This window comes from Pistacia vera, unplaced genomic scaffold (genome assembly GCF_008641045.1).
Source record: "Pistacia vera cultivar Batoury unplaced genomic scaffold, PisVer_v2 Contig570, whole genome shotgun sequence".
Classification (NCBI taxonomy): Eukaryota; Viridiplantae; Streptophyta; class Magnoliopsida; order Sapindales; family Anacardiaceae; genus Pistacia; species Pistacia vera.
The window spans coordinates 2,078,353-2,100,699 of record NW_022196413.1 but is presented as its reverse complement, the minus strand read 5'-3'; the positions used below and the strand labels follow the sequence as shown (position 1 = coordinate 2,100,699).

General features: G+C 36.5%; 1 protein-coding gene across 1 annotated transcript; it reads right to left on the bottom strand.

Moving 5' to 3' along the window:
• Positions 1 to 1,837: 1,837 nt before the first annotated feature.
• Positions 1,838 to 5,089, bottom strand: LOC116109006. The gene is made up of 4 exons (XM_031395260.1): positions 4,789 to 5,089; positions 2,629 to 2,699; positions 2,238 to 2,373; positions 1,838 to 2,114 (listed from the first exon to the last, which is right to left on the bottom strand). The coding sequence occupies exons 1-4, from the start codon at positions 4,946 to 4,948 to the stop codon at positions 2,029 to 2,031; spliced, it is 453 nt and encodes a 150-aa protein (XP_031251120.1). The 5' UTR covers positions 4,949 to 5,089; the 3' UTR covers positions 1,838 to 2,028.
• Between the last annotated feature and the right edge of the window lie 17,258 nt (positions 5,090 to 22,347).

Here is a 22,347-nt window from a genome sequence, read left to right as displayed (position 1 = left end):
TCCATAAGCTAAATGTTTTCATTTTTCCCCGTTCGTGCAAAGCCATTATGTGGAAAGTATTTGGTAGTTTTTGTTTAACAAAGAAGCATAACGCGAAAATTATAATTTGCAGGACCATTCCACTACTAATCAATGTTTTAAAACCCAACCCGGGATGAAATCCGGCAACATTGTCAAGTCTTGGGTTGACCGGTTTAATCGGTTTGACCACTGATCAAACCTGTTGACAAAAAGTTTTAAAATTTAGCAAATACACCAATGAAAATCACAGTTAAGTTCCTATAGGTTTGAAATTTAGCAAATAAATCCCAAATGCAAATCGGTTGGCGACATCCAAAATGGAACCCCAATCGTTTGAGTCCCTATAGGCATGTATAGGTTTGAGTCCATTCCCCTGAAAATCTATTCAAGATCTGGTTGATATTGGTTCAATTTCAGCCAAATCACATCGACGCCAACGTCGGCATTTCAAGCTAGATCTCATTGATATCGGCGTTGACAACCCTCTTCAGTACCCCAAAAATACTTCCCTCTTCCTTCCGACAAAAACCTACCTCACCCCACTCCCGTTAGCCTCGCTAATTGCCAACAAAAGCTAGTTGTTTCTGTCGTTAGTGTTTTTCGATTTTCGGTCGATTTGCTCATTGGAAATAAATTTCGTCCACACCATTACATTCACCAACACTTTTTCTTAAAAAGCCTCAACATCCCAACCTTCAATTGTTCGTCGATCATTATCCCAAATTCTAAGGTTTTGGGTGAATAAGAATAATATGTAAACCCGACTCGAAGAGGCTTCCATGTCCCGATTAAACTGGTTAAATCGGTCGGGTCGGGCCGAGTTTTGAAATAGCGCTACTAATCTAGTTTTTATTTTTTGAGTAAACATGTTCCCCACCCAAGAATTGGCGAAATGGTAAGTTTCTACCATTGGTTTCATAAATTCCAAATTCCTACCCTTAAACTATCTCCGTTAATTATTTTTAGGTTCTGACATAGTGTAAAGAGTGTTATTATCATATTGCTCTTGACATAGTGTATTTTAACAGGAAGCAACGCATGTTAACAAACGTCGCCACCTGCTTTTTTCAACAACAGCTTTCCCGGTCACCACCAAACTTCTCTCCAAGCCTCACACACCAAAACCCCACTTAACCCTTTCCTGCTAACCTTGCCCATCATTGGATTCCGATCGATTCGTGATTCGCACATCCATCCCTCTTGTTTTGACCAATCTTGACCACCAAAATCCACCCTCTCACCACCTTTAGACTAACTGACCTCTCCTCTTCAAAAACCCCAACAACCCTCTCCGATTGTCGATGACCTCCTCTAGGGTTTCTTGTGGGTTTTTGTTAATTTGGGTTTACATTGGATTTTTTTGGAGTTAATTGGGTGAGTTGGTTGTCTTTGGAGTGGGTGATTATTTTGAAGTGTTTTGTGATGTTTGAGTGTTTTTTTTTTTTTTTTTGCCAATTTCCTCCTATTGACAACTCACCATCCCCTTCCCTTTCGTGTACACCATGTGTTCGAGGATTTGCCTCAACGAACATCTAATCACTATTTTTTCCACCGTTTTCCAACGACGGAGGCTTTCCCCCTCACCACCAAACTTCTCCCTTACCTCACACACCAACACGCCACTTACCCTTACTACCCAACCCCATCGATTGTTGGTTTCCGGTCAATTTGTAATTTAATGTAGTGCAAATGACCACGTTACCCTTTGACAATTATATTAAATGATTTTCTATTAATTTAAAGGTGAGAATCTGAGATTTATGAAACTAGGGGTGGAAGCTTGCCGTTTCACCAAACCTTGGGTGCGAACATGTTGTTTACTCATATTTGTTTTTATTACTGTAGTTAAATTATAACTGTTATATTTTCAGGAAAAAGCAAAAAGGGCCTTTGTAAGCATTACATATACATGTAAATGAGAACTTTCAAGATTACTCAAGAAGTCTTCTCAATGTTTGATGCTATAATATTTAACAGCATCACTAATCTAGGCTTTTAGAATGTAACTCATGCTTGAGAAGTGGTAGTTCCATTTTTTTCCAGTTGACGTTGCCTGGCTCGTTCCATTTTTCGTTTCCGCCATTCTTCTAAAGCTGATGAAGGTACTAAGTATCAGTAAAATAACCTTTTGACCACATTTTCCATCCTAAACAATGTATCACAAAAGAAAAATATGAAATGCAGAAATTCTAAAGCGCAATAGAAGAGTAAGGCACCTTTTAAGTTGGCAGCATCATTGGCGGAGTGTAGATCCTTTAACCTTTTCGAAAGATCAACTGCTGCTGTCTGCTTTGCATCTTTCTGTTGCACATTTTCGGGTTCTGCATTTACTTCTTGCTGAATTTCCCTCACCTGAAAATATGGAAAAAGAATTAAGCCGTATGCGAAGATGTATCATCTACCAGTAACAATATTTCAACTTGAATGTAAAAAGATATTGGACACTTTAATGAAGAATGATCAAGTAGCCAGCAAAAATTAAAAAGAAATCTTAAACCCATGTACTTGTCGAACTACTACGAATCACTTGTTTTTATATACTGTATCTATATTTGTTAGACGTTCAGCCAAATTGACAATTAAAATCAAGGAGCCAAATCATCTTACTCTTTTTATAAGCTCCAGTGGTTGCATAGCGAGGCGAATCTCTTCAGATTCTTTGATGTACTTGAGCTGAACTGCATTCAAATAGTGATACACAACTTTCAATGAATGGGTAAGGCCAGTAACAATCAATCAATATATATGAGATAGCAAACAAGGTAGAAAAAGAAAGACCTACAAAATGTAAATAACTTTCAACATATAACACTTTATGAATGAAATGGCAATAAGATATGATGATGGAGAAATAATATTTAGACAAAAGAAAAACCCAATCAAATTATACCTTTGGTCTTTTGGACTGCATGAATATGGGAAAGACGAAGAATATATAACATTCACAGAAAGCACATAATCAAATCATGATATCTGGCCTTTGGACTGCAAGCACGGGAAAGACAAGTGATAAATTTCATTACAGAGAATATATACAGATTGATGACAATTTTGCGCTCTACACCTGAAACTCATTAACAAGAATCAATCTAACAGAATAGATTCACTTAAGACATAACCCTAAAATTGACCCTTACATGTTAGACTAAACTACAACAGAATCCAAAATATTTTAATCTTGGAACCAAACCAAACAAATTGGATTCAACTAAAATTTAGTATGTCAGAAATTGAATAGCTTACCTTCTTAAATCCCACCAGATAACCGATTAACCCCATTGACTACGAGACACACGTATAGAAAACTATGTATACTTCAGGAACAATGAAAAGGGAGATAGTGCTACGAAGAAAACTACGTATACTTCAGGAACAATGAAAAGGGAGATAGTGCTACGAAGAAATTTGGGAACCACCCCCATAAACAACAATCTTTTAGGGCCATGCAACTGATAAAAATGATTGAGTAGAATGGTATTTCTATGTACTTTTTACCTTTAGCAAAGAAAGTAAATAGAATTTTGAATAATTTTAATTTGAATTTTAATGCAGACAAAATACCTTTATTTAATCTGTGTTAAAATCACCAAATTATAGCATTTCATATTGGATACAGAAAAAAAGTGTTTCTCGATCCTTAATTTATCATCAACTTAAGACTACTAAAAAACCACAATTAGTTTAGAGGTATATGCTTCTTGGTATTTAGATAAGGCCATCCTCAGTCATCGGTCTTGTTTGAGAAGGATTCCAAGAAAAGAGATCTTAAATCAGAAAATAGAAAAAAATTACTTCACTTGTCGGTTTTAATTTTTGCCATACACAAATCAAGCAGACAGCAATGACAAAAAGAGAAACAAACTGACCAATAAGGAAAAAAATTCTAACAAAAGCATGAACTCTTAAATAGTACTGGGAAAGACTTTGGAGGGCACAAATTTGGAAAATAAAAATCCAAACTTTCAAAGATTAGTCAATTCTTGAAAACAAACTTAAATGAAATGACATATAGGGGTAAATATCAGCTTCAAGGTTTAAAAGAAACTACTTAAAAGAATTCTATGTAAGTTAACCATAGAGAACAACTGAACATAATTCCTGGAAAAATCCAAGAACAGAGGCTTAAGTGGTTAAAAGCCTCTATATTAATAAGCCTCTATATTAATAACAGTTTCTTCAGTCTCCAAATTCATCAACCATAGATCAACACTAAACCCATCCTCGAAGACCTATCGCCATGAAAGAATTCCCCTATAGCAGCATTGCATTAACAGGATCATAAATTGTTGATACCACTCAACACACACAAAAAAAATAAAAATAAAATAAAAATAAAAAAACCCATCTAACCCAAAACAAACATGCTCACCCATTTCACCATCAGTTCTACCATAAACCACCAATCTAATTCAATTCAAACAATATCCATAATCTAACCCAGATAAAGATAAGAAAAAGTAGATAAATTAAACAAAAAATTTCATCATACCCAACATAACTATGCAATACACATAAATCCAAAACATCCCAGCTTAAATGAAAAGTAAATCACCCCATCTCACCAACAACAGAACCATCAACCATAGACAAATTAATGAACTTCTTCAATAAACAAAAACCCCGATAATAAAAAAAAAAAAAAAAAAAAAAAGAAACAAATAATAGTTGCAACATAACCAGCAAAATTATCCAACACCTACATGATGTTCAAAGTTATGTTAGCAAAAGGATGATAGAGGTAGAAGAGATAAGAAGGAAAAGAGAGACCTGAAGTGAGTTGATCAGAGGAGAGCTTGTTACGCGAAGAGATAGAAGAAGACAGAAAGCAGTGAAGCATGAAAAGAGCAGCGATGACATTCAAAACGGTAATGAAAATAGTAGCGTTCTTGAAGGATAATCTCAATCGCCATGAAAGTTGAGTCTCCATAGATTGCTCGAGTCAGAGTGATTTGTGTGATTACAGGAAAAAGAAACAACTTAAAGTAGAAGAGATGTGGTTGATGGAAGAAAATATTGTCATCGCTTGGACTTCTATACAACAAACAAGTCAACAACCAGAGGCGTGTTTATGTGGAGGAAATTTAACTGGCCAAACCTCCCTAGTTTAATTTAAAAAAAGAGTAAACGATCCCATCCAAGGTTTGGCAACCCAGCAAGTTTTCACCCCTCGTTTCATACATTGCAGATTCCCACCCTTCAATTAACGCTGATATTTTTTTTCTTAAAATAACCTCTATATATCAAATTTTCTCAAATAACCCCCAGAGGATCCTAGCCAAGCTAAGAATTCGGCCTGATTCTAGCACCATTGGACCTCCCCGACACCACCATCAACATCCCTTTATCCTCCTCATCAAAACCCCTAACTTTTCCACCCGATTGCACATCGGCGAGGTACCGAAATTTGGCTGAAAAGGGGTGAAAAATGCAAAAACCTAAGGGAGAGGCGACGGCGATTGGTGGGCAATTGCAGTTGGCAATGTTGGGGGTTTTGGTGGGGGGAAGCTGGTGATGCTATTGGTGGTCTTGGGGGTGGTTTTTGGTGTCGGGACTTGCCAGAATTTGGATGAAACACCGATTGACACTAAAAGCGACGACCGATGATTAGGGGATTCAATCAGGCGGGGAGGTTAGGGGTTTTGATGTGGGGGTTGAGGGGATTGTAATGGTCGTATCAGGAGGGATTGATTGTGCCGGAAACATGCCCAAATGGCCTGAAATCGCCGGTGGGGTGAATTAGAGAAGTGAAGGATTATTTTGAAATTTTCATGTTTGAAATGACCATTTTACCCTTTTAACTATTAGATTAAACAGTTATCTGTTAATTTAAGGGTGAGAATCTGCAATTTATGAAACCAGGGGTAGGAACTTGTAGATTCGCCAAACCTTGGGTGGGAAAATATCGTTTACTCTTCAAAAAATAAACCTGAAAATATTTTGCAATTTTTTTTAAGTTAGAAAAACTGACATGGCACACTTAGGATTCATTAAACATGTAAAACGGATTAAATTGAAAAGATTTAAAAATATGTGGGTAATATTATAATTAACAGAAGTTTGTTTAAATTTTGAAAATTAAAAACAACCCCCCACCCTTCAAAATCGCTTAATTGAGCAATATACCCAAAAATGGATCGACGAACACCTTCGATTTCTTTGTGGTTTCCGCCGATAAAAGTGCCCTATTTTCAGTAAATATTCGATCCTAAAGCTTCCTTACACAAAATCATAGTTGATATTCACAAAGAGGAGGAAAATCCAACCCCATTCCAAATCCTAGACTTTGGTGGTGACGGTTGTTCAAAGGCTGTCGAAGAAGATGCTCCGGTGGATCATCTGATGAGTCAAGGTGGTCCAGAGGCAGAGGACATAGCGGCAGCACAAGAACAGAGAGAAGAATCAAAAAATGGTTCTAAAGAGGAGGACGCCGGCAAGAATTCAGGCGAGGAGGAGGACGTCGGTGAAGAAAGAGTACGTTTTTTATTGGTGGTTTTGAATTTGATGAGAAATTTGATTGATTTGTGCGAATTTGGGGGATATGTAGTTGGTTTTATTACTATGGTGGTTGTGGCGTTTTGTCGAGTAGTTGGCAGGCATGGGGGAAGTGGCTTTGTTTGGGTTCCAGAGGATGGGGGAAGGCAAGGGAGGCTGTAGGGAGGTTGTTTGTGGGAGGTTGGAGGGCTGGGGATGGCATTGTAGCGCAGTCCAGCTCCTCTATTCTGCCACCTCCTGCCATCCTCAACAAGCTCTAGTGATGAAACCTGCCACAACAGCCTTTGTAGGGCTTGCATTGGCTTCCCCCAGTCCTCTCGAGGCCAAAAACACCCACTCCCCGATGCTCTTAAAGCCCATATCCCCCAAATTGGCAGCCTATTGGATGTTTTGGTTGTTTGTTTGTTTGTTTTTTTTTTTTTTTTTGCTGATATTTAGTTTATATCGATTGTGCAGATTTTTCGAAGCATAAATTATAAAGACTATGGGTTGGAGGTTGTAAACGATAAAGTACCGTACTTCCCCGTAAAGGTGACAATTAGGTCAAGTTGGCAAGTTTTTACCAGAATAATAGAGATTTTAGATGAACAAAAGAAGGGTATGAATCGATTCAAAGAGAGTTGTTTCGATCATTTTGTGAACATTGGAGAAAATTGGAAAAAAGATGTTCTGGGGGTAGGGAGTGTATTATATGTTGTTGCACTCAGTTAAAAGCCAAAAAAAAAAAAAAAAAAAAAATTTGAAATGTGGTTCGTGGTGGATGGGAAGCCACTACGTTTTGGGATGATGGAATATGCCTTGATTACACGCTTAAGATGTGGGGCATTTCTAGATGCGAAAGAGCAAGAGAGAATAAAGAAGAGTAGGGTAGCCGATAACTTGGCTAAAAAGCTTTTAGGGGGGAAGGTGTCTGTTACGAGACACGATTTAGAGGGGAGGTTAGGAGAAGGTGGGTATAACTCCTCAGAGAGGCTCAAGATGTGCTTGGTATGGTTCGTGCATTCGATCCTAATGGCTTATGACTTAACAAAAGTCGTTAAGATGGATTGGGTGAAGTTTGCAAGCAACATAGACTTCTTTAATGCTTATCCATGGGGACGGGTATCATTTCAGCTAACCATGGACTCTCTGCATGGAAAAGACATGGCGATAAAACATCGCCAATCTGTCGAGAAGAATAGACCGAGCACGTACAATTTGTTTGGCTTTCCATTGGCAAATATTAATAGCTTTTTGTTATATTTTTTGTATGATATGTGTTTTAATTATGATATGAATTGTTTTTTTACAATGTAGGCTTAGATATATGAGGTTGTCCCTGTCCTGGCTAAGCCGAGGAAAGGGGAAGAGGTAGGTGGGGGGGGGGGGGGGGGGCAGTAAGAAGACTTCGGATAGTGATCGCAATTCTAATTCGCACATCAAGAATATACCCATTGGATTAAGACAAAATAGACATGGAAATTCAAGCGGCTAGGTAAGATTAAAGGATTAATCTTTTGAATATGCACTTGCTTTTAAATGTGGCTAAATTGATTGATTTTTTCTTATTGAGGGAGTCGTTCGTCCCTTCCTCGCTGCTACTAGGGTTGAGCAGGAAGAGTATGTTAATTGTTCAGAGCATGGATGATGCAACAGATTAAGGATAGACTACCTAATGCAGACTAGAAGGGGTCACGCAGAGAATGTTGTTGACGCCAAGGATGATGAAGTCCAATCAACGGGAGGGAGGAGGACGACAAAATAGACAGATATGACAAAATAGACATGGAAATTCAAGCGGCCAAGTAAAATTAAAGGAAATTTGAATATGCACTTACTTTTAAATGTGGCTTAAATTTGATTGATTTTTTTATTGAGGGGTCGTCGTCCTTTCCTCACGCTACTAGGGTTAAGCAGGAGAAGGAGTATGTTACATGTTCAGAGCATGATGATGTAGTAGAAGAAGGGATAAAACGCCTAATGTGGGACCTAGAAGGGTCACGCATGTGAGTGCTGTTGCAGGGCCATACTGTGAGAATGTTGTTATGTGAGGATGATGAAGCTCCATCGGCGGGAGGGAAGAGGAGGAGGATGAAGAGGTTCGTACCTCCACCCAATTGCAAACCGTACAACAAGTACCGCTTTACCGAGGTGTGGGGTCAGGAGAATGAGGTAGTTGACCTCATAAACGGTATGTTGAGAGTTTACAATAGCCGTTTATGAGAGATTTGAGAAGATGGAAGAGCAGATGAAAAGGTGGATTGAGAAAGTCGATAGGGTGGCAGAGAAAGTTGGTAGGGTGGTGGAGGAAGTTGGTAGGGTATTGAAAGTGGTTGAAGTGCAACCTGAGCATAAAAGGGAGAGCTGAAAGAGTAAGTACGTAATTTCTCCTTATACGGTAGTAACATATGGAAAGAAGAGGAAAACGAAGAAAAAAAAATGAGGAAGTCTGTGAAAGTGGAGAAGCAAAAATAGAGAAGGGTAAGGAGGAAGGCGGAAGAAATGGGGAAGTGAAAATGGAGGAGGGTGAGGTAGGACATGAAGGAAATGGGGAAGTAAAAATAGAGGAGGGTGGGGAGGAAGGCGGAGGAAGTGGGCAAGTGAAAACGGAGGAGTTAAAGGTCGATTTGTATAGGCCAATAGATAAGGAAAAGAAAAAACTCTTTTATGCCTATTACAATGATTTTGGAAGTGATGGGCATGTGAAGTGCAAGATCGAAGATTATCCCTAGGAGTGGTTTGAAAAGATGTTGACAATGGGTAGGTGGCTCGACGACTCGGTGAATTATTTTCCCTGATTTTTCTTATTTTTGTTTATGTTTTCCATGAGGTATTGTATACTTATGATGTTGTTTTTATTTGATGCAGCACATCGATGAGATATTGGCACTTATGAGGCTATGATAGAGCAATAATGGTGATATTTTGTATTCACACTATGCCATCACCGATGTGGCATTTGGCCAAACGCTAGTAACTACATATGACACTTTAATGAAAAAGGCTAATGGTAGAGGTGCAACAAGGGGAGGCAAGTGGAAAAGATTGGCCACAAATGACTTCGACGGTGTCTCTAATGATTTTTGGTTTAATGACAGGATGATGCAATATATATGGGGGGAAAGGCCCAAACATGGCAAGAGTTGGGCAAACGTTAAAAAAATATACTGCATCATGAACATCAAAGATATGCATTGGATAACCGTCGTCGCGCTACTAGAGGAGGGCTTGCTGTAGATCCTTGACTGCAGCCCAAGTATTTGTCAAGAGAGGCAATTGGAGATGGAGTTACAGCTACTGTGTATATTGTTCTCACGGCTGTTGTGTGACAGCAAGATGTTTCAACACTTGGGTGGTGAACTACTGACGGGAAAATGGCCACTCAAGTGCCTTCCCGTCTAGACAAATGACTCAAGGTAAATTTTGTATAAACCTTACATAATACAATTATTCTATAAGCTGATTCTAATGCTAATGTCTTCCTCCTATTGTAGTGCTGATTGCGGGACATATGCACTAAAATTTATTGAGTTCGACATGACCAACACCCCAATGGACAACTTGAATGACAAAAAAATGTGCAATTGTCGGGAGCATTGGGTTGTTGAGTGCTTCCATGGGCATATGGATCCCTTTTGACTGACCATAGCCCGATCCAAGTCATTGTTGATGCTATCATCAAAAGGTATGGAAGATGGACTTAGAATTTTGTAGTTTATGTGATGTTGTCTTATTAGATTGTCTTGAATAATTGGATTGTCTTGAATTGGATCAGCTGGTGTTGTTAGGCGTCAGGCTATTGATACTTGGGTTGTGGTGTTATGTATGCTTTGTGGCTAAGGCCAAGGCTGGATAATGTTAGAAAGGGTGCTGTAGAAGAAGATGAAAAGGTTGTTGCCGGTGCTGAAGGTGCGCTAGATAATTTTGGAGGATGGAGAAGTGGCTGAAGAGAATCATGAAGAGTGGGGATGGAGGCTGCCGACCCTGCTTTTGTTTTGGGTGTATATAAGACATTTATTTGTTGTATATAATGTTGTAATTTAATGTAATTGACACATTTCAGATTTGTACAAAAGCAATTCAGTATTTCTTTCCCTCTTTTGAGTTTGAGTTTGAGTTTATTTAGTATTCTTGTTACATGACATTGATGTGTTGATGCAATTAGGTTTTCAAATTCATGAGAAAATATGGAATTAATATGTGTTGGTGATTTTAGTTTGTCAAAATTCAGGAGAACATCTGGAAAAAATATTTGTTGCCCATGATCGCTTAAGTGATACATAAGCGACTACATATATCGCTTAAGCGACCAAGGGTTTTCTATATAGGATCGCTTAAGTGATCGTGCATCTAGGAACATCTAGATTCTGCCATGGACATGATCGCTTAAGCGACCAAAGGTAAAAGTGAAGAATCGCTTAAGCGAGACAATAAATCGCTTAAGCAATCGTGCATCTCGGCAGATCTTGATTCTACCTTGGACTTGATCGCTTAAGCTATCTCAAATCGTTTAAGCGACCAAAGGTAAAAGTGAAGAATCGCTTAAGCGATCGTACATCTAGGCAGATCTGGATTGTGCCCTAGACTTGATCGCTTAAGCGATCCCAAATCGCTTAAGTGACCAAGGATAAAAGTGAAGAATCGCTTAAGCGAGACCATAAATCACTTAAGCGATCGTGCATCTTGGCAGATCTTAATTCTACCTTGGACTTGATTGCTTGAGCGACAAAGGGTAAAAGTGAAGAATCGCTTAAGCGAGATCATAAATTGCTTAAGCGAGACCGTAAATTGCTTAAGCGATCATGCATCTGGAATGATCTTGATTCTGCCTTGCACGTGATTGCTTAATGATCGCTTAAGCGTCCAAGGGTAAAAGTGAAGTATCGCTTAAGTGATCTTGATTCTGCCTTGGACATGATCGCTTAAGCGACCAAGGGTAAAAGTGAAGCATCGCATAAGTGATCTTGATTTTGCTTGTATGTGATCGCTTAAGCGACTGTACGTGATTGCTTAAGCGATTGTACTAGATCGCTTAAGTGACTAAGTCTAAATATTCAAGATCGCTTAAGCGAGACATGAAATCTCTTAAGCGATCTAGTGTATTCGGATTATTTTTATTATGCCTTTCACAAGATCGCTTAAAAGATTTAGATTATTGCTTAAGCGATGAAAGCTTATAAACACTGGATCGTTTATGCGATTCCTTTTTTTTTTTTTTTTTGGAATAGGTTGTCAACCCCATATTAAGTGACGTTAATGTGAACTTCAAACGTTCACAACATCACATGATTATTAACATTAAAATTAAGCGACATCGGTTATTAACACTTATTAAGGCCAATTAAGAAGAATTATTTGCAACTTAATTCTATCAACACATATTAAGGTTACAACTGTAAGATATATAGATGAATGTCATAGCGCACTACTGTGACACATTAGTAGAAACGTACCTCATTTCATAAATATGGATGATGTATTTGAGAATGATTAGATTGAAATAAGCTTCAATTTTGACTGTACGATTAGTTTAGTGAACCATGATCTGTCTTGTGTCAATTGATTTGATTATTTATATCCCTTAATCGATTTTTTTTTTCAAAATTATATTTTGATTAAACTAATTTTTTTACGTCTGTACATAAACATGGAAAAAAATATATTAAAGTATAGAATGATTCTATATAATGCAAATTTTAATGTTTTTAAAGTACCAAAGTAAATTACCCTTAATCACTTAAACAATATATGGTTTTGCTTAAGCGATCCTGTCTGTTTAGCCTTGGTCGCTTAAGCAATAATAAATCGCTTACGCGATCTTGTCAAAGGCAGAATAAAGGTCATCTAACCATACTGAATCACTTAAGCAATTATAGGTCTCTCTTAAGCGATCTAGTATATTTAGCCTTAGTCGCTTAAGCGATCACATACAGTCGCTTAAGCGATCACGTATAAGCCAGAATCAAGATCAATTAAGCGATGCTTCACTTTTACCCATGGTCGCTTAAGTGATCATGTCCAAAGCAGAATCAAGTCACCCCAAGTGCACGATCGTTTAAGCAATTTTAGGTCTCGCTTAAGCGATTCTTCACTTTTACCCTTGGTCGCTTAAACAATCATAGACCGATCATATCCAAGGTAGAACCAAGATTACTTAAGTGATTTTTCACTTTTGGCCTTGGTCGCTTAAGCGATTCATGATCGCTTAAACAACCAAGGCCATTTTGCTTCTTATCTCGTCGATCTTTTGATATTGTGCACGTTTGAGTGAGAAATTATATTCTGTTTTGTGGGTGAGCTCTATATTCATTCATAACCATCCATATTTGTGAAATGAGGTACGTTTCTACTAACGTGCTATATTCATGACTAATTCAGTAAATTGATTGATTGATTGACTTGATACGACAATTATGTTGATAACATTTATTTTGCCTATCTTACTTCTTTGGGCGACAATCAATGCCGTATAGAGGTAATATGCGAAATTTTACTTACTTAAACCCTTTTTTAAATGGATGAAAATGAAAAATAATTAATTTGATTTAATACGTTATAAATGATGATTTATTCAAGGTAACAATTCAATTTAAAACATAAAAATTTGAAAACAATAACTCTTCAACGGTTGGCCTTGGCAACTCTCTCGATTTCATTATTTTTCTTGATGACATAGCTAAAAATACGGGTATATAAAATCAATTTAATGCACCACAAAAGAAAAACATAATAATTATATCAGATCGCTTAAGCGATCTTCGGTCGCTTAAGCTATCTGCTTGTCAGATCTGCATATAAAAAAAGATCGCTTAAGCAGCAGTAGATCGCTTAAGTGACCAAGGGTCGGTTAAGCGATCTAGTGTTCACCAGATCTGATTTGAGCAGTAGATCGTTTAAGTGATCTTAGGTCGCTTAAGCGATCTTTTGTTCAAAGTTATAGATAATGTTAGAGTAGGTGCCCTAGAGCCAATCAATTATTGTAAAATTGACTCTGTAATATATGTTTATTTATCAATAAAAGGCATATTCTTCTATATCGTGTATGTAATGATATATGTCCTTAGGATGGTAGAACCGTGACGAAGGTATCAAGTGTTTCAAATCTTGATAGTGGAAACCCTATGATCACATATTGTGGCCATTCTAGAAATGTCCGTAGCCCCAATATTATTTTGACCAAGGACACAGATAATATGGTAAGACTATTATAGTGTTGAACGACCCTGTCGAAAGGCAGTGACTAATCTCACTTGTCAAGGTTGTTTGCCGATAACCTGGTGCAACACATGGGTGCTTGTTATAGGCAATTTCACTGGACATACCCACCATAGGATTCCATATGGATGGTAACCCCAGTGTCTATGGAATAAATCCTCTAACGGATGGTTGTGCATGTGATCCTTAGACTTGAAATCACTGGAGCTCCTTGTGCACTAATTGGTGTAGTTTGACACTAGCCCAACGTAGTTCTATTCAAAGCTATCAATACAGTAGTGATTGGCTACATTGAGAAGTGTATCGAGACTATGGTGGATCAACAAAGGATTCATCACTCCTGGGTACGGGAGAAGTTATCTTACTTGGTAATTCAGTAAATGGCAATGACACTAAATCTGTGGTCACAGTAGGATTGAGTTGATGCTCAATCCAATTTAATATTCCTATCATTGGTCCAATAATGGAATACAAACATGTCGAGGATATCTGAGGTTGACACTATTTATGTACCTCAGTCTCGATGAGATAACAGTTGATGAAAGGATTTGATTGCTTGGTAACCATATCATTGACAGGCTGCAGTTTCGCTGAATCCGAATCTATCGGGTGGCCATGATGTCTTGCTAGGGGTCAATCTTGGTCTGTGTATAGTGAGACAATTAATAGGTGTTAATCGCGATACTACACACTGGCAATATGATGAGGAGCCTACGGGCCACACAGTTAGAAGATAATTTAAGAATCAATTTGTGAGAAGGGTATTTTCATCTTTTAGGACGAAAGGGTATTTTGGTAATCTCACAGTACAATTAAATTTGCTGAGGTTGTTGCCTGTATTTAAGTTTAATATTAAAATTAAATTAGTGAGATTATATTTAAATATATCTCTGTATATATTTAAATGAATTATTATTATTAATTAAATATTATTATATTATTATATATTAATTAATTTTAATTATAATGATAATTAATTAATTAAAATACCATAAAGGGTGTGTTTGGTTGCCAGGGTAAACTAGAGTTGGAACCCATGGCTATTCCTAAGTGGAATAGGGTTTTAATTATTGCACTATATAAGTGCAACTTAAAATTAAAACATNCAGCAAGTTCACTGGACTGACCCACCAGAGGATTCCATATGGATGGTAACCCCAGTGTCTATGGAACAAATCCTCTAACGAATGGTGGTGCATGTGATCCTTAGACTTGAGATCACCGGAGCGCCTTGTGCACCAATTGGTGTAGTTTGACACTAGCCCAACGTAGTTCTATTCAAAGCTATCAATACAGTAGTGATTGGCTACATTAAGAAGTGTATCGAGACTATAGTGGATCGACAAAGGATTCATCACTCCTGGGTACGGGAGAAGTTATCTCACTTGGTAATTTAGTAAATGGAATGACACTAAATCTGTGGTCACAGTAGGATTGAGTTGATGCTCAATCCAATTTAATATTCCTGTCATTGGTCCAATAATTGAATACAAACATGTCGAGGATATCTGAGGTTGACACTATTTATGTACCTCAGTCTCGATGAGATAACAGTTGATGAAAGGATTTGATTGCTTGGTAACCATATCGTTGACAGGCTGCGGTTTTGCTGAATCCGAATCTATCAGGTAGCCATGATGCCTTGCTAAGAGTCAATCTTGATCTGTGTGTAGTGAGACGATTAATTGGTGTTAATCGCGATACTACACACTGCCAATATGATGAGGAGCTTACGGGTCACACACTTAGAAGATAATTTAAGAATCAATTTGTGAAAAGGGTATTTTTTTCATCTTTTAGGACGAAATGGTATTTTGGTAATCTCACAATACAATTAAATTTGCTGAGGTTGTTGCCTGTATTTAATTTTAATATTAAAATTGAATTAGTGAGATTATATTTAAATATATCTCTGTATATATTTAAATGAATTATTATTATTAATTAAATATTATTATATTATTATATATTAATTGATTTTAATTATAATAATAATTAATTAATTAAAATACCATAAATGGTGTGTTTGGTTGCCAGGGTAAACTAGGGTTAGAGCCCATGACTATTCCTAAGTGGAATAAGGTTTTAATTATTGCACTATATAAGTGCAACTTAAAATTAAAACATAAAGAATTATTCATTCAATTAAAACCCTAGCCACCCTATCTCTCTCTTTCTCAAGAAGAAAACTTTTCTTGTTCTTATTTCTTGATTCTTGAAGCCCTTGATTGTTTTAGCAAAATAATCAAGGGTTCTTCGGATTATCTTTATGTGGACTTCTGTGAGTGCGATCTTACTTTGAATCGATTGGCGAAAAATCACGTGAATAGTAGACGGTGAACAGTAATCATGAACAGTAGACAATGAACAGTAACCGTGAACAGTGTTCCTATCCGAAATCAAAGATATTCGAAGGAGCCTCCAAACGTACGTAAGTATTCTAATCATATTTTTTGTTTATAAACATGTAAACGGTATAATCTATACTCGGGTCTAAGCAAAGAAAGGTAATTGATTTACCGATTGACTTTTGTTTTCTGCTACATATGGTATATCAATTACTTACAGACAAGAGCAGATCGTTTAAGCGACCAAGCGATCGGCTGTTATCTACAGATTTGAACATCAAATCGCTTAAGCGACATAAGATCACTTAAACAATTTGCTATTCAGATCTACAAATAACAGCCGATCGCTTAAGCGATCGGCTGTCGCTTAAATGATTCGATCTTATGTCGCTTAAGCTATCTGATCTTATTTATAGATTGCTTGCTTTCTTGCTTCTGATCGATTCGAACCTAATTTTCTAGATCTGCATGTGATCGATTCTGGCAATTGCTTCTTTTATGGCCAGGTTGCTTGCAAATGGAGCACTTATTTATCCTCCGAGGAACCTCACAAGCTGATGGAATACGCTTAACTCTTTTTCTCCATTTTTTCTGTCTTCTTGAATCGCGGATGGATGATAATGTCAACCAACTCTAGCAGCACCACCCACTGGTTTTCTGGAGGAATTGGATATATCATTTTCGAATAAGCCAGCATGTAGTGATTTGCCATATAGAGGGGAGAGCAAAGTTCCATGTAAATTCTTGAACCAAAATCTGGCTTCCGTTGGTGTTTTAGTGCTGCTAGTGCATGAGGACAAAGTAAACGTTGAATGTCAAGCACTTTACAGCTGCAAATTTTACTAAAGAGGGTAACCAGGGCATCCGGACCATAGTTGTGCACAGTGAACTCTTGAGCATTAAGAGGATAGGCAAACAATGCATTTGGCAGTTCCATATGTTCTCGCAATAATTTTTCAGTTGACGGAACAAGGGTTGTGGTAAAATTATATGACTCTATATGACGCTCATGGAACCACCGTGACAATATCCTCTAGATTGCATAAAAAAGGGCAGCTATTGGAAACTCTCTTTCTATTAACAACTTCGAATTTATGGACTCGGCTATGTTCGTGGTCATGACATCTAACCTTCTTCCAGGAAAGTAAGCTTTACTCCATCGCTCAAAACCAACATCATGCTCAAGATACTTAACAATTCTATCATCTTGATTCGGATTTGCCAGAAGTGCTCCTCAAACTCATCAACTTGATAAGCTTTTGCTGCCATGTAGTATGTCTGAAAGAGGCTAGCACACGTAAACTTTTGTTTTATGTTCTCACCAAGGTGCCTCATACAGAATTCGTGATGTGCTTGAGGGTAAATAGTGGCAATCCCCTTCTTTATAAAATTGTGCTTATTGGATATTACGCACAATTCGTCGCTGTCAGGCACAATCATACGTAATTGCTGAAAAAACCAAGCCCACAACTTGTCGTTCTCAAAGTCAACCACACACCATGCAACAGGATATGTGTGATTCTCGCTGTTCTGTGTAGTGGCCACCAATAATGTACCTCCATACTTTCCCGTTAAAAAACAACCATTAACAACCAATACCTTTCTCATGTTTACAACCCCTTACAGCAGCACCATAAGTGATAAAAAAATATTTAAACCTCATATTCTTGTCCCATTTCAAAGCCGTCTTGTTACCTTGGTTTGTCAACTCATGCATATAACGGTATGCTTCTAATACTACGTACCTGTGCTCCGGTGTGCCCCTCACAAAATCATGTGCATGTTGTCTCCTTTTCTAGCATTTCTAGTAACTAACAGTACATCCCAACTCTGTGTGCACAAGTCTCTGAATGTCCTTAGGAGATTGACATTTCCCTTTAACAAATTGACTTTTGACAAATTGTCCAATAACATTAGCGGAGGCTTGTCAATGCTCACTTGAAATATGTCCTAACCCACATCTGTGCTCACAGGTGTATGTGCTAACAATAATTTTTTTAGACTTTGCCAACCTTCTACAATAAACCTGCCACTTGTACTTTCGGTCACGACATACAACCGTCACTACCGATGAATTAGACTTTTTGGTGATGAACTCAAAATTACCTCTCACGGCAACAAGTTTTAGCTTCCTCACCACTTCCTCTTTGTTGTAAAATAAATGCCCTATGAACAAGTCCGATCCATCAGTAAAAACATGAGCTGATTCACTACTACCTGTAATTGCTGCCGTTGAACCTGCATAAAGGACCATAGTGTTCTCTTCCTCACAAACTACACCTTCTGCATAATCTATATTTAAAGGAATCTCTACATCTGCGGGAACATGTACGGGGTCCTCCTCGTCAACATTTCCATTCTGCCACACATGACCAACCTCTTATACAGTGTCCTCCTCACCACCCAAATCATTGCCTATACTTGATTTTTCAACTAAGAAATCAATGCCCTTGTAGTTCAAATTAAAACCAGCATTCTCTCCACCAACTTCCTAGTTATCCCCTTCCTTTGAACCAATTTCCAACGGTTTATCTACAAAAGAAACCCTTAAAATCGGCCTCGAACCATTATCGCCTACATCAATCATATATAACTTCACACCTTCATCCGACTTTAATATAGCAGGAGGTACCTTATAATGTTCAGGAACTCTGTTTAAAACATACTTCACAACTATATCACTACGTGAGCAACTTAAATCATCTTTTCTAATTATTTCATCAATCAACTCATCAAAACTAAGCTCCATGCTCACAACAATTGGTATAACTTCTTTGCTCTTCCCAATCCACTTCCGGCAACTTTCTTCCTCCACCCACTCACCAAAATATTCAATACCCAAAACAACTTGTCCCATGTCTTATAATAGCCAAGTACCTATAATGCAAGAAAAAAAAAATTATTAACTGATGTATTAAGGGTTGACAGATTTTAAAAAGTATTTGCAGAGTCGTTTAAGCGATCTGGTGTATCGCTTAAGCGATTTAGTATATCGCTTACTAGATCGCTTAAGCGATCCATTATATCACTTAAGCGATCTAGTATAAATAAACCTGATCGCTTAAGCGATCTTCTGCCATTTACCTTATCACTTAAGCGATCTGCTACCATATACCAGACTTATAACAGATCACTTAAGCGATCTTCTGCCATATACCTGATCGTTTAAGCGATCTGCGATCTGCTGCATTATACCAGAAATACCATATTACTTAAGCGATATACCAGATTGCTTAAGCGATCCATCATATCTAGAACACATTTTCAGTCATCTCCACCTACAATCGGTGCTACCACCCCCAGCTACCCACAATGCAAGAAAATATTCAACAAATTTCACTCCTTTCAACTTGCATTACTTCAAACACAACCTAATAACCTAAACAACTAAATCAAAATCATAACCCAAACCCAATCCATCATTAAATCTTTGTAAATCGAAATATAAAATTCAAAGAAGAGATACACATACTTGGACAAAATGTCAGGATGAGGAGGAGGAGGAGGCAGATTTGTGGCGAAGAAGATGTCAATGGCAGAGGAAGAAGAAGCTGTAGATGAAGAAGAAGATACAGAAGAAGAAGAAGATGTAAACGAAACTTAGAAGAAACAACAACCAGGCGAGGGATGCGTTAATGGCGGGAGGAAGAAGAAGAAGATGTTTGGGTTTGTTTGCAAGAATTTCGGCTCTTTTGGGACATATTATAATTTTTAAAAGATTACACAATACTTCATTGATTCTAATTAACCACTAATCATGTTTAATTAATCTTAATCAGTAATAAGGCTATTTACTTAACATTTTCAAACTACATGGCCTTTTAATTAAATTTGAACTTGATTTGACCTTTTAATAAAATGCCCCGTTTACGTCCCACTCTCAACTCCAACGTTTCAAGCAAGTTTCAGTCAATATATATTTTTTGGATTTTTTGTTTTACCAGAAAATAGCCTTCTCATAAATCTTTATTTTTAAAAAAATTTTATTCCAAATGTTCAACTACTCTCACTAAAATATTGTTACTACGTAAATAATTATTTATTAGGGCTTAATTACATCATAAGGTACCAATAATCACTTTTTTCTATTGAAGGTACCGAACTATTTTTTTTCTGTTGAAGGTACCAAATTATCAATTATTTCTATTGAAGGTACCGAACTTATATACCATCAAACACTTTAGAGAGACTGACCTCAAACATTGCTAAAAATAAATGATGTGGATTTTTTTTAATTCTAAAATGTGTATGTGGAAATTTATAAGGGTTGACATGTACATGTAGTGCTAACGTGGACTTTTTAGGGCTGATGTGTACATTTTCATATTTTAAATTTGTCAAATTTACATCTTCTTCCAATTTTAATTCCACAAAAAGCACCCAAAATAACCAAAATCACCCAGAACGAAAATATTATAATAACATAAAGCACAAAATGTACCCAACAATTTCATAAATGCGTAAAAAAAGGACCCCGAACTCAGTTAGGCTATGAAAGGTAAAAGTCGTCTTCTCAGTTTTCTATCTAATTTTTATTATTATTTATCTTCTTTTCTTTTTTCTTCCCCTCCCCTCCCTTTCTTTCTTCTCTCATTTTCTTCCCACTCTACTTCCACACTTATTCCCTTTCTACAATCCTCTTTTCATTTTCATTTTCTATACGGGTGAATCTAATCAAAACTCTAATACAAACCAAATCATAACCTAATCAAAGTACAAATCAAACCCTACATCTAACACACAATCACAAATCAAGCAAAAATCAAATTGGGTACCAAAAAATACTCAAAAACAAACCCAAATCTTGAACCATGAAGAAATCCAAATATTAAACCATGAGTGCTAGAAGAAGAAGAAGTGGTGGAGATGGAAAGAAATAGGAAAAACAAAATTGGAAAAAAATAAAAAGTGTTGGAGTCCCACATCGACTAGACACACTCAATCTTTTTTTTTTTTATTTTGGGTTATTCTTTCTTTTTATTAATTTTTTTTTGGTTTTGTTTTTTTTCCTTCTTTAATTTTTTTTTTGTTTTTTTTTTTTGTTTTTTTTTTTTTATTTTTTTTTCTTTTGTTTTTGTTTTTTTTTTAAAAATTTTTTTCTTTTATTTTTTTTTTCTTTTTTCTTTTTTTTTTTTCTTTTGTTTTTGTTTTTTTTTCAAAAACTTTCTTCTTTTATTTGTTTTTTCTTATTTTTTGGTTTTTTCTTTTTGTGGTTTTTTTGTTTTTTTTTTCTTTTTTGTTTTTTTTATTCTTTTTGTTTTTTAAATTGGGTGATCCTCCCATTCAACAGGGCCTTATTGGGTGAGGAGTCAGATTCACCAGATAGTGGAAAGAAATAAAGAGTAAAAAAAAAAGAGACAATGGGTTTTAATTAGGATAAGTTTTCAGTATGGGTAGGTTTTATTGATTCTGGGTGGTTTTAGTGGTTTTTATTGAAATAATAAAAAAAAAATGGCTAATTTGAGATTTTTTAGATTATAAATGTCTAAGTTAGCCTTAATTGCCACGTCAAAATATCTAGTCAGCACACCAAAATTGTCATGTCAACGATTTTTTTACAGAAAAAATGTCATGTCATCAATATTTAACACCGTAGGAAATTTTTTGAAAGTTTGGTACCTTCAATAGGAAAAACTTAAAGTTTGGTACCTTCAATAGAAATAATTGATAGTTTGGTACCTTTAACAGGAAAAAAAATAGTTCGGTACCTTCAATAGGAAAAAAGTGATAATTCGGTACTTTCTGATGTAATTAAGCCTTTTATTAGTGCTGAGATAGGATTGCTTAGGTTTTAGATAATATTATTTAATCAATTTAAAGTAATAAAATAAATAATCTTTCTCGACATAATAAAAATATATTGTTGTTAGATTTTAGGTGTTTAAATTAGCATAACTTCGTATTATTTATTAACTTTGAGGGCCGTTTGGATCGGAGGTATATAAGATAACGGGGGTAATCTTCGCTTATTTTGCAAGATTCCTATGTTTGGTTTGCAAGTAATAAAATATTACGGTAATCTTTTATTGCAAATAGTGTTTACTATTGGTAATAAGGAGGGTAATCTTATTACCTTGTTAGGGGGTGTTATTAAAACATTACTAGGATAATATGATTTTTCTACCCATTTTGCCTTTAATTAAAAACCATTTCGGACACAATTGCCCTCAAATGTCTACCAAATAACAATTACCCAACCCCCTTACGTTTGAGAAATTAGTTAAAATACCCTAGCTACAAAGAGTTTAAAAGTTAACAAAATACCGCCAGCCACCCAAGATCACTGTCGGCC